Source organism: Agelaius phoeniceus, chromosome 3 (genome assembly GCF_051311805.1).
Source record: "Agelaius phoeniceus isolate bAgePho1 chromosome 3, bAgePho1.hap1, whole genome shotgun sequence".
NCBI lineage: Eukaryota > Metazoa > Chordata > Aves > Passeriformes > Icteridae > Agelaius > Agelaius phoeniceus.
This window is the reverse complement of record NC_135267.1, coordinates 3,420,821-3,433,687: the sequence shown is the minus strand read 5'-3', so window position 1 is coordinate 3,433,687 and position 12,867 is coordinate 3,420,821. Positions and strand designations below refer to the sequence as shown.

Below are 12,867 nucleotides of genomic sequence, written 5' to 3'. Positions count from 1 at the left end.
CCAGAAGAGTCAAAAAGAGCTGGATGACCATTAGACAAACGAGGCTCCACGTCACCCCTTTGGACAGGAGGAGGACACCTTGCCCTCTCTCCATCCCTGTCTGTAGATGCCACCCCTAATTCCAAACACATTCCAGCATTCCAGCTCCATCCCCTTGACTTGAGCACGTGTCTGCTTCTGCATAATTCATTACATGACTCTCAATAATTTTCAGTCAAGGTTCAAGCAGGAATATGTCACACCAGGATTAGATTATTTATGAGCATAATGTTGGATTTAAGCCAATGACACACCAATAAATTTTATCTCCGAGCCTGACATAACTCATGCTGTTTTTCCTGGCTCACAAACAAATAACTACGCCTGTCTCAGAATTACTCACATTCAACTTAAATCAGAATTTTTTTTTTTTTTTTTGTGGTTAGCTCTTATCTTGCTTGAAAAACTGATCATGTTGTTTCTTTCTTTCAGAGGCTGAAGTGTGGTTTTGCCTTCATTTCCCAAGTGTGTCCTGCACAGAGAACAAAGTTAGGTGTTCCAGAAGAAAAATCTGGAATAAGGTGCCGTTTGAGCCTCTTAAAGGATGGAGTTTTTACTCTTTTCTGAAGACCAAAGACTTTTGTCACCCAGGAAAAGCAGAGTCTGTACCAGCCAGCATTAACTGCCATTGAAAATAATCTGAGAACTACCCAAAATAAAAGAATAAATAATGTGTAATACATAATACATAAATACACATTATATATATGTTTAATACATATATATGTTTAATACATAAATACAAATTATATATAAATGTCTATTAATATAAATATTGTAACATAAATATGTACTGGGACATAAAGGATTCTCTGAGCAATTCTAGGAGCAATTCTTCCCATCCAACCTCATGCAAACTTGGAACAACTGCACTTAAATCTCTACTATTTGTGTTCACATGTGAGAAAATGTGCCTGAGCTCCCATGACAGTCACTGGAGATCCAGTTCCAATGGAATAAAATGACCTTTAAGGTCCCTTCCAACCCAAGTTTTCTGGAATTCTGGGCTTCTATTCCAATTGAGCCCTCCACATTTCAGGAATATTTCTGAGCCAGTATTTAAAAAGTTGGTGGAGGTTTTTTTATCTTTGATCTATCTAATTATATATTTTTTCAATAACTTCATCAGGTGAGAAAAACTCCTGAAAATCAGGAAAATCACTCTAAATTCTCCCAAATTCAATAACCCAAGAATAAGTAATCCATTTTTTTTAATATAGAACCCTGTTTGCTCAGTCTAACATGCCCAGATCTAAAATTTCCAGGCTGTGTCAGCAGCCTTGTGAAGATAAATCCATTAGGATCTGCTGACAACACTTTGTGGATGTCACAATATATCTCAAATTATCAAAACAGCACCATTTTCCCCCTCCAAAAACCCTCTTATATATTTTTTTTCGTGGCTGAACAGAATAAATCATCAGCACTCCACGTGTTTTATTCCATGTCACCACTCTCTTGTGCTTTATTAGCAGAAATCCAAGGATAAATCTGATGGTAAATGTGCCCATCCCGGCACATAAACAAACACACACACAAATATATCTCCTGCAAAGCAGCATCAATCTGATCAGGGCAGCCTCCAGTCATTAACAGGATAATTTACTTCTATTTCCAACTTCAACCAACTCAGAATGATGCCAAGCATATGTTCCTCCTGCTCATTGATATACTCCTATTTATCACAGGCAAGGAATTACTTCTCTGCAAGGCTTTTGCAATTGCTCAGTGTGCTCATGCTGCCTTTTTTGCATGGGAAATAAAACAATAAATTAATTTTTTTTAAATCCCTAAATAAATAAAATATTATTAAAATTTTAAAATTAATATTTAGATAATTAAGAAAATAATTATCTTCCTCAAGAAAATTCCTGCTGTTGGAGATCACTGAGCCCTATCCCAGAAGTCATGGAAATTAACTGTGTCTCTTCTACTCTTTTCTGTGGCAATATCCCAGAATTAAAAGGTTGTTTTAAGGTGAATGATGCTGATTAAAAAGCTGCAGTCTGACTTTTAAAAACCCCCAGATCTTCCCTAATGCGCAATAGCCACTCCAAGCAGCAATCCACACAAAGCTGAATTCTTCATTTCCTCAAGAAACCTAAATTAACATAAAAAACTCCCTGATGGAGGAGCACAGAGATTGTGTTTGAAGGCCACATTACTTTAGTTTTCCGAAGGAAAAAGAGATGTGGCTCCTTTGAAAGCAAAGGATGCTTTGAAGGGTTGTGTTCATCAAGGACATCTTTCACTTTGTGTTAGGGATATTTTATTGTCCCTTATTAGTGTTTATAAATGTCAGGAAATGTCTTTGGTGAGGACTGAGCAGAGCTGTAGCATTTTGTTTTTATCAGGGTCTCCTTGCCCCGTGCTTTGCCCATTTACATTCCCACAAAGCTGATGCACAATACCATCAAATCAGAGCAGCAGCATTTAAAGCACAATGCCCAGGATATTCCACAGGACAAGAGAAACTGAGCATTGAGATTTTTATTTCAAAAGGTCCCAGAGTTAAGGTTTTTTCTGTGTTTATCACCTTATTGTACAACAGGTTCAGGGGTAAATTTTCAGTTCAGGGCTTTTCTGCTTGGGCTTTAAAATCTAAACAGAGAACATTCCCTGGCAATGATTTTAAAAAACAACCCTAGAGGTTTGAACAGCAAACCAGAGCATCTCACTGCAGGCAAGGTTGTGAGGAAGAAGATGATCTGAGGAGAAGGATTTGGGGATGGTGGTGAAGGAAAAGCTGGACACACCCTGGCCAGGAGCACTTGGAGCCCAGAGCCCCCCATGTCCTGGGCTGATCCCCCAGGATGGGCAGCAGGGGAGGGGGGGATTCTGCCCCTCTCAGGTGAGACCCCACCTGCAGAGCTGCCTCCAGATCTGGGATCCAGTATCAGGAGGACATGGAGCTGCTGGAGAGAGACCAGAGGAATCCACAGAGATGCTCCAAAGGCAGGAGTTCCTCTGCTCTGGAGCCAGGATGGGAGAGCTGGGGATGTTCCCCTGGAGAAGGGAAGGATCCAGGGAAGGATCCAGAGCTTAGAGGAGCTCAGAGCCTCTTCTAGGGCCTAAAGGGGCTCCAGGAGAGCTGCAGAGGGACTTGGGACAAGGGATGGAGGGACAGGACATAGGGAATGGCTTCCCACTGCCAGAGGGCAGGGATAGATGGGATATTGGGAAGGAATTGTTCCCTGTGAGGGTGGTGAGGCCCTGGCACAGGGTGCCCAGAGAAGCTGTGGCTGCCCCTGGATCCCTGGGAGTGTCCAAGGCCAGGCTGGACAGGGCTTGGAGCAGCCTGGGATAGTGGAAGGTGTCCCTGCCCATGGCAGGGGTGGAACTGGATGAGCTCTAAGCTCCCTTCCCACCCAAACCATTCCATGATTCCATGTTTAGGCAGTGGCTGCAATAATGATGAACCAGGGCCACACAGCAAAGGTTGGGAACTGGGCTGAGTTTCAGACCTCTCAAGGAGGCAATAAAAAATTGACAAAACAGACAAAATCTGTGTCTGGAACAGAGGGAAAAGGAAAATGGGAACTAAGGGTAGATTTCTTTAATAAACACACTGGGAAGGTAAGAATGAGTCCACAATTTGGTTTAGGGAGAGAGCAGCCTCCCTTTAGGCCATTCCCTTTTGTTATGCCCTGATTTCCCAGGCTTTTTCTCTCATTGCACAGCTGCAGAAATGCTGTGTCCATTTTCCCATCACTATAAAACAGGAAAAAACCAGGACAGCATTAATTCCTGAAAACAGGACAGCATTAATGCCTCAGAACTCTGCAAGGCCAGACAATTAATACACTTTCTTCTCTTTTCCATATGCTGAAAGAGAATTAACACAAGAGACATGAACCCCTTCTGCAATACATTCCCTCTGGCTCCCAATTCTTCCACAACATGATCCTTGCACCATGTGATGATATTGCTGTGGATGTTTCTCCTCCATTTGGGTCAGAGCAAACACTGTTTCAACATCATCAAGTCTTACATTTTCTTCAGATAGAGATAAAAGATCTTCTAATGTGTAGCATTGTTATAAGTTATTTTTCTTTTTCTTTGAGAAAAATTGCTTGTTCTATTTTTACTGTCTACAAAAAAAAAAAAAAAAAAAAGGTGTTTCTCTTGGGGGCCAAACTTTGTTCCCTGTGATTTTCTTTTCCTGGTGAAAATAGTCATTGAAAACTCAGCTGGACCAAAAGACTTCCTGACACTGGTCCTCTTCTGACACAGCCACCACAGCGGTTCCAGGGGGGACAAAAGAAAACCTGTATGGATTTATCTATTCTTGAACCCATCATCCCACTTCCAAGGGAAATCATTTTCTTTTAGTTGAGTAGTTGCCCTAACGAGGCCTTTATCCACAGAAACAGAATGGTTTGGGTTGGAGGGGCATTAAAGCTCATCCTGTTCCACTCCCTGTCATGGGCAGGGATAAATTCCACTACCCCAGGTTGCTCCAAGCCCCATCATGTCACTGTCATATTTTCTAGAAAAATCCCTTCGCCAGGATTTCGTCTCCTGGGAAGCTGAGAAGCCTCAGAGAAAAATGAAGACAATAATTACCTGATTTGCTTCTCCTGTGTTTTGCTGCTTTGGAATGCGGTTGGAGATTGTTTATCCAACAGGTGGGTGGTTGATTGGTTTCATGTGAATTCTTTTTATTTAATGACCAATCACAGTCAGGCTGTGTCAGACTCTGAGGAGTCAGCCATGAGTTTTTCATTAGTATCTCGTTAAGCCTTTTGTAAGCATCCCTTCTCTATTCTTTAGTATAGTTTAGTATAGTATTCTAAATATAATATCATATCATAAAATAATAAATTAGCCTTCTAAGAACATGGAGTCAGATTCTCAATTCTTCCTTTCGTCCTGGGGACCCAGCAAATACCACACTGTCCTGCCTTTATGGGAAGGAGTTGAAGCCCCCAAGGGAAGAAGTTGAAGCCCCCAAGGGAAGGCTGTGTTGGAGGAGCTCAGTTTTCCAAGAGCCCCAAGGAACAGCTGAGACCTCGCTGGACAATCCTGGTGGACCCTGGTTGAATTTTTAAATAACCTTTGGAAGCAGTGGGAATGCAACTGTGACAGGACACAATAACTCACAATAACTCAGGCAAAACACAACAATAATCCATAACAATTCCATAATCCATGGAATTACTGGAATGTGCTGCTGTCTAATAAGTGCAGAGCAGAAGGTGACCAGGCCTGGATCCGTCTGCCAGCTCCAAAATATCCATAATTAGACCTTATCAGTTCCTTAACATCCCATTTCTGCCTGCACTTTGTTTACATCAAGAAACCAATTATCCCATTACAAGCCACTCTATGTCAAGCAAATACAGCTCAATGTGCTCCTACATTTTAAAAGTGTTGTAATTACAAATCTGAGCTATTGCCAGATTTCACTGGAGGTAAAAAAGAGCGTTTCTATGCTCACATCATATGTATGATGCTTCCTCTTGGAGAAATCAGGTGACATAGAAATCCTAGGGAATACAGAGGTGCTCTGGGATTAACTGGAGTCTTGCAGCAGCAGCTGATAAGAAAAAGGAGTGATTAAAATTCAACAGAAACCTGATCAGATCTCTGAGCATAATTTGCCTGTCCATGGCAGGGGGGTGCAATGAGATCTTTAAGGTCCCTTCCAGCCCAAACCATTCCATGATGTTATGATAATGCAGAAGTACATTTAAATGTGTTTAAAATATGCAAGAGTTACAATGGTGCTGAGGAAAAGACTAATTTCTTGAAGTCGTGAATGTTCTGGAGCTTTCAGGCATTTGGGGGTTTTTTTACCCCTGGTAAATAAGTTGGATTTAGACCTTAAACTGCTTATTTTCAAAATATTATCACCCCCCCTTATTTGGATTTTGATTAGGTTTGGGGTCAAAATCAGTCTCTTAAGACAAAGAACTTTTAACTGAACATATCCATGGCCATAAAACTTCCAAGAAAACTTTCTGGACAGGCATTCATTGAAGGGCTTCTACTTTATCATTCATAACACAAACATGTAGCATTGAGTTCCACTTGTTCCATGGAAACACAGAACCCCAGAATGGTTTGGGTTGGAAGGGACCTTGAAGACCACAAAGTTCCAACCCCTGCCACTGCCCCAGGTTGCTCCAAGCCCCATCCAGCCTGGTCTTGAACCTCCAGGGATGGGGAGTCCACAGCTTCTCTGGGCAGCAGTCAAGGAATTTGGGAATAAGGAATTTTTGACACAGCACTCCAGTCAGGCTGTGCCTGTGCACATCATGTTCCCTTAGTGCTTTAATCTTAGCTGGGAGCTGGATTACGAGGTCACAGGATGGGGAGCATTAAAAGATTTCCATTAAAGAACCACCCTCACCCTTGAAACGTGGCTTTTTTCCCCCACTGCAGAAACAAGGACACATTTCTTTATCCTGCTGAACAATAGGTGCACCTCCAGCAGCTGGGTGATGCTGAACAGACAACAGGAGAGCCTCGAGGTAATTTAAATAATCCTTTGAAATCTGTGAGGTTCTGCTGTAGATGGGAAAGCTGCAGGAACAATCCCTGAGTACATTCACCCTGTCCCTTGATCCAAACAAGCAGTCACACTATCAAATGAATAATGCACCATTAGGAAAAGCATCTTGAGGAGGTTTTGCAGGAGAGGGAGCTGTGGAATGAAATCTGGCTGCGTTTTGCAGCAGGTGGAAGGCTCAGTGTTTACAGCCCTGCTTTATATTTCATTCTGCTGCTGGTTTATTGGTGCATCTAAAACCATCCAAGCAAGAGGAAAACTCACTGCAAATTGGCTGTCTCTACACAACCAACTTTTGGGCTTTGCAGATCTTTTTAAGCAATCACAGGATGGGTCAGGTTGGAAGGGAGCACAGTGGGGTCATCTGGTTCATCTGGTCCAACTCCCTGCTCCAACAGGGTCATCCCAGAGCTCAGGGCACAGGATTGTGTCCAATGGGTCTGGAATAACCCAGAGAGGGAGACTGGGATGGGATAACCCCAGTGAGGGAGACTGGGATAACCCCAGAGAGGGAGATTGGGATAACCCAAATGAGGGAGACTGGGATAATCCCAGTGAGGGAGACTGGGATAACCCCAGAGAAGGACATTGGGATAACCCAAATGAGGGAGACTGAGATAATCCCAGTGAGGGAGATTGGGATAACCCCAGTGAGGGAGACTGGGATAACCCCAGAGAGGGAGATTGGGATAACCCAAATGAGGGAGACTGGGATAATCCCAGTGAGGGAGACTGGGATAACCCCAGAGAGGGAGATTGGGATAACCCAAATGAGGGAGACTGAGATAATCCCAGTGAGGGAGACTGGGATAACCCCAGAGAGGGAGACTGGGATAACCCCAGAGAGGGAGATTGGGATAACCCCAGAGAGGGAGACTGGGATAATCCCAGTGTGGGGCAATCCACACCCTCTCTAGGCAGGAAGAAGGATCTCTTCTAACTACTGCTCTTCCCTGTGAATCCCAAGGATTAAAGGATCTTTCTGGAAGAGGGGTGTGAAAATCCTGTCTTGGTGAGGTGGAGTCAGAAACTCGACTGGCTCAGGCTCTCTCCTGAGCTTGCAGAGTCCCAAAATACAAAGAACTTGCTGTTAACAGGAACACACATGGACAGGATGAGTAATAATCCCAGGAGAGGAATTCCCGACTGATCGTTTTCTTCTTCTAGTGCTTGTTTTAGAATCAGAGAATCCTGGAATGGTTTCATTTGGAAGGGACCTTAAAGCTCATCCAGTTCCATGGGCAGGGACACCTCCCACTGCTCCAGGTTGCTCCAAGCCCCATCCAGCCTGGCCTTTCATTCCCATTCACATGGGTTGGAGGGAGGAAAATGAACTGCAGCTCCCTTTTCCCAATCCCACCCCCCAGACTGGGATGCCAACACCAACAAATGCCAGGGATTATCACCAGAGTTGTGTTTGTGCATGATTCCAGAGCAGGTCTAATAGCAAAAATCAGGATGTGGAGGTTTTCTGTTCCTTCACAGCACAGATGGCACCAGCCTGAGCTTTCACCACTTAAGCCCAACACTTGCAATCGCAGCCTAGTGGAAAATCTAGGGCAAGTGAAAAACAGTGGAAGTTCCCAGGCTTGATAGGAATGTTACAGAGTTCCTCAGGAATGCTTCAAAGTGTGTTGTTTAATACAATTTTTCATTTTTCCAATTAAATTCTGTTGCTTTCTGCGATTCTTTACAAATTGTGTACAACAATAGAACCAACACCCATCACAAACACTGATCTGATCATGACACAGAAAATTTTTTAAAACCCAAAAGGAGCTTATTAAAAAAAAAAAAAATCTAAACAGCACAAACTGCATCAATATCAGACTGTACCAGAATCCTCTGACCCTTTCTGCTATAAGAAATTCAAAGAAGAATCTCCAAATCCATCTCAGCCTTGGAGCTTAAAAGGTTAAAATCATTTTCTGTTTGCTCCAAAAGAAAATTATGAAACAATCACTCATTCCACCACTCCAATAATTTGTTTATGCTCCCAAAATCCACAGAGAAGGAGACACTGACAGAAAGGCAACACTGGATTGGAGGAACTCTGAAGAGAAGTTGAATAAATCATGTTGGAAACTGAAGGGTGACACCCACAAACCATTTCTCCTCTTCATCCATGAAACTACACCAACATTAATTCCACAGGAAAGATGACACTCACCGAGATTTTTTTGCCATCATCAATTTAAAAGATCATTTTTGGAGAATTAAATTAATGTGTATCAAGGAGTGCTTTAAGATTTACTTCAGCATCACAGACAGAGAAATATTTAATAGAATATAACACATTTCCTAAGGCACTTTGGACCATCCTGCACATGTTAGTAGAGAAATATATCCTTTGTAAACAACTCAGCTGTATCAAAACAGCATTAGGAAATTTTTCATTCTCTGTAGCAATTAATTTTAATAATAACTGCCATAGAAATCCACTTTTTTCTTCCCAGTACATCCCAATGGCTTGCCTTACATCAGCACATCCCAAAATGAGAGCTCTGACAATTTCCAGGTTTGGGTAAAGTTCAGATCCTGGTTGAAAAAGGATGATTTTGATCCATTTTAGGATGTTTATTACTTCCAGAAGTAATTAATTTCTCTGGAGAAACACCTTTTCAAGGCTTCAAAACGGGCTCAAAGAATGAAATTTTCATAGAAAAGAGAGAGATAAAGAGAAATTAAACTTCTTCTCTTCTCCAGCAGGCCCCTTCTCCAGCTCTGATGGTTCCTGACAGGAATTCCACAGGAATTCACAAGGTCAGGCAGAAACCAGCAGGTTTGGTTTGGGGCTTGTAAAAGGTAAAATCCCTCCAAGTCCAGGAGATCCCAAACAGCTGGAGTTCCTTGCATGGTTTAAAGTGTGGAGAATCATGGATCATCTTCAGAATTTTGTTTAAACTAATGAATGATCTTAGACAAATTATCATACATAAAAAAAGCAATTACTTTGGAATTGCTAGGGAACAAAATACAGGATTTACATTTTCTGTTCGTGTAACTAAGAAAAAACATTTTTAGTGTATTTCTTTATATGGAAATGACATATAAAGGACATCTCCAAAATGCACAGTGGCTTTAGCTGGTGTCAGTGATTGGAAAAAGGCAGGAGCAGCCCAGGTTCTGAAACTCAAAGGAGTCAGGCTGAAATTAAGAAATTTGGAATGCAGGAACACCACAGAATTTTGAGCTTTTATTTTCAAACTGATGCCTTACCAAACAGAGCCATCTGTGTTCCCTCTGGGAAAGGTTCAACCATTCTGTTCCCATTGACATGATGTTTATCTAGAAGGGAAAAAAAAAACAAGTTAAAATGTGATAGAGTATTTGCTTTGCATAAAATCAATTGTTTATTTCTCACAGATCCATTGAAACCTGAACAATTCCTATGGGCAGGGACAATTTCCACCATCCCAGGTTGATCCAAGCCCCATCCAACCTGGCCTTGGACACTTCCAAGGATCCAGGGGCAGCCACAGCTTCTCTGGGCACCCTGTGCCAGGGCCTCCCCACCCTCACAGGGAATTCCTTCCCAATATCTCATCCAACCCTGCCCTCTTGTAGTTCAAAACCTTCTCACTGCCATCTCCACATTGATTTTTTTGCTGCTCAGCCACATTTTAAACAATGGTTGCAAGAAATGAAACTGCCTGAATTCAAAATACAACTTTCTGTTCACGAAATATTTCCCAGGGAAAAAATCAAGATGTTTTCTCAATGCGTGCATTATTTTAATTCCTTTAGTCCTGATGCTGGTGAGGAATAAACCAGGTCAGACAAGGAATGTGGGCTCACTTGTGAATTCTCTGCAAACAATATTTCTCATTAGCAGGGAGGCACATTCCTAATCCCAGCTGGCATCCAACATTTACCAACAGTCAGTGAAAAGGGAAAATCAGGGTTATCTGCAAGTGGAGCAAGAGGTGCCACGAGTCAATTGGTGGCATTTAGGAAAATTGATTGTCCTGTGCCTCAAGAGAGAAGCTTTAGGAAGAAAATTGTTGGGAAGCTCCAGAGTGGGAGTAACATGACCAAGGTTTCAACCTCGTTAGCTGTAGCTGCTATTCCCAACATGATCTACAGCCACGGGAGAGGAGTGAACAGTCAGAAAAATTACAGAACATCTTGTAAGATCAAATAAACTAACCCTGCCCTCGCCCTGATAGCTGCCTTCATTTACAGAGTGAGTGACATCCATGATGTATGAAGCAGTTATCATTTCAAATGGCCAGGCTTTCAATATATTAAAATTAAAATTAAACTTTCAGAGGTGAGACGGGCTTGAATGAAAGTAATATTTTCAGAGTTCCCAAGTTGTCTCCCAATGTCTTCATACTTTAATTTCTAAGATCTCAGCCAGATAAAATGATTCATTTTCTTGTCATTCATACTTTGGCTCACTATTTTTTCCCAGTATTTCCTGCACAGATGCATTAAATAGTAAAAAATAAACCCAAAAAACCCCAAATTTAAATGGGCCTTAACAAAATACACATTCAACCTTAGGAAGAAAGTAACAACAGCTAAATAGCAATGTATAAGTAACAACAACTCTCCCCAAGGAGAAGTAAAGAATGTCCCAGTTTGAGGCTTGTTACAGAACAGTTTTCCATGTGAAAATATTTTAATTCTCACCTACAATTTGGATTGACTGAATCCAGAAAATCAGGAATACTTTGGCCCCATGGATTGAGGAAAAAAAAAAAATAGGACTATCCCCCTGTAGCTTGCCAAGAGAAATAATAAATTACTTTTCCAAGCTCATTGTCATTCCAGAGACAAGGGATTGCAGTAAGTAGGATAAAACCTGGTGTTACAGAGCCATGGAGAGATTTCCAATGAGCACTGGACTGGCTGTGAGTTCATTTCAGATTCCTGGGGCTGAAAACAGCACATTCCACCCAAATACTGTCAATTTATGGAGTTAATCCATTATTGGGCACAGAAAAGCTGAATTAGAAGGACATGGATCATCAAATCCCAGGATGGTTTGGTTGGAAGGGACCTTAAAGCTCATCCAGTGCCACCTCCTGCCATGGGCAGGGGCACCTTCCACTATCCCAGGCTGCTCCAAGCCCTGTCCAAGCTGGCCTGGAACACTTCCAGGGACGTCTCTATATCATTTTTTTTTAAATCTCCTTGGTCCTCAGGGTTCCCAAGAAAAGTTAAGGAATAGATTCTTACTTTTATTTCATTGATATTCACGCAGCCCGAATTTTCATGAACATAAATTCATGAACAACAACCTCTAAAAACTTCCAAATGCTGCTCCATCATCAACTGCCAAAACTCTAAATTTTCCATGCTAAACTTGAGAGATTCCTGTGACACACCGATGAAAAGAGCCAGTAGGAACTGAAAACCACACAGATCCTGGAGGACTTGACATTCAATTTCAGCTTCAGGCAAAGTCTGCTTCAGACAGGTGCAGTGTCTGCCCTGTACTCCTCAGAATCTCTTGATTTTAACAGAAACAATCCTTCACAGATCGAAGATACATGGAAAGATAATCAAAAGTTGCTAAGCAGATCCTCAGTATTTCTTAGGCGTTGCTCAGTTTTTGCACCTCTCACTGGATAGTTTCTAACCATGGTCCTACAACAGCCCTTGGCTAAAGAGTCACTGACTGCAGGTGAAGCTCTGTCCACACATGGATTATCACAGAATCATGGAATGGCTTGGGAAGGAACCTTAAACACCATCTAACCATCTAAAAAATCCAACCCTGTGCCATGGGCAGGGACATCTTCCACTGTTCCAGATTGCTCCAAGCCTCATCCAGCCTGGCCTTGGACACTCCCAGGGATCCAGGGGCAGCCAGAGCTTCTCTGGGCAACCACAGCCAGGGCCTCACCACCCTCACAGCCAGGAATTCCTTCCCAATATCCCATCTATCCCTGCTCTCTGGCACTGGGAAGCCATTCCCTGTGTCCTGTCCCTCCATCCCTTGTCCCCAGTCCCTCTCCAGCTCTCCTGGAGCTCCTTTAGGCTCTGGAAGGGGCTCTGAGCTCTCCCTGGATCCTTCCCTTCTCCAGGTGAGCATCCCCAGCTCTCCCAGCCTGGCTCCAGAGCAGAGGGGCCCCAGCCCTTGGAGCATCTCCATGGCCTCCTCTGGTCTCTCTCCAGCAGCTCCACATCCTTCTGCTGTTGGCCCCAGGGCTGGAGGCAGCTCTGCAGGTGGGGTCTCATGAGGCCAATTAGAACCATCTCCCTCCCTGCTGCCCTCACCATGAGTCTGTACCACTAAACCACTCAGACAAGTTCTTATCTACAAACTATCCAAGAGTTAATTAGCCTGGCTGAAATCAGGT

General features: G+C 42.7%; 1 protein-coding gene across 2 annotated transcripts in view; it reads right to left on the bottom strand.

Annotated features, from left to right (window-relative positions):
- MSRA (methionine sulfoxide reductase A) overlaps positions 1 to 12,867 on the bottom strand; it is a 239,439-nt gene that overhangs the window by 143,728 nt on the left and 82,844 nt on the right. For both annotated transcript variants that reach the window (XM_054629434.2, XM_054629435.2), the window contains exon 2: positions 9,773 to 9,841. In XM_054629434.2, coding sequence (XP_054485409.2) covers positions 9,773 to 9,841 — 69 coding nt within the window. The remainder of the gene's footprint in view (positions 1 to 9,772; positions 9,842 to 12,867) is intronic.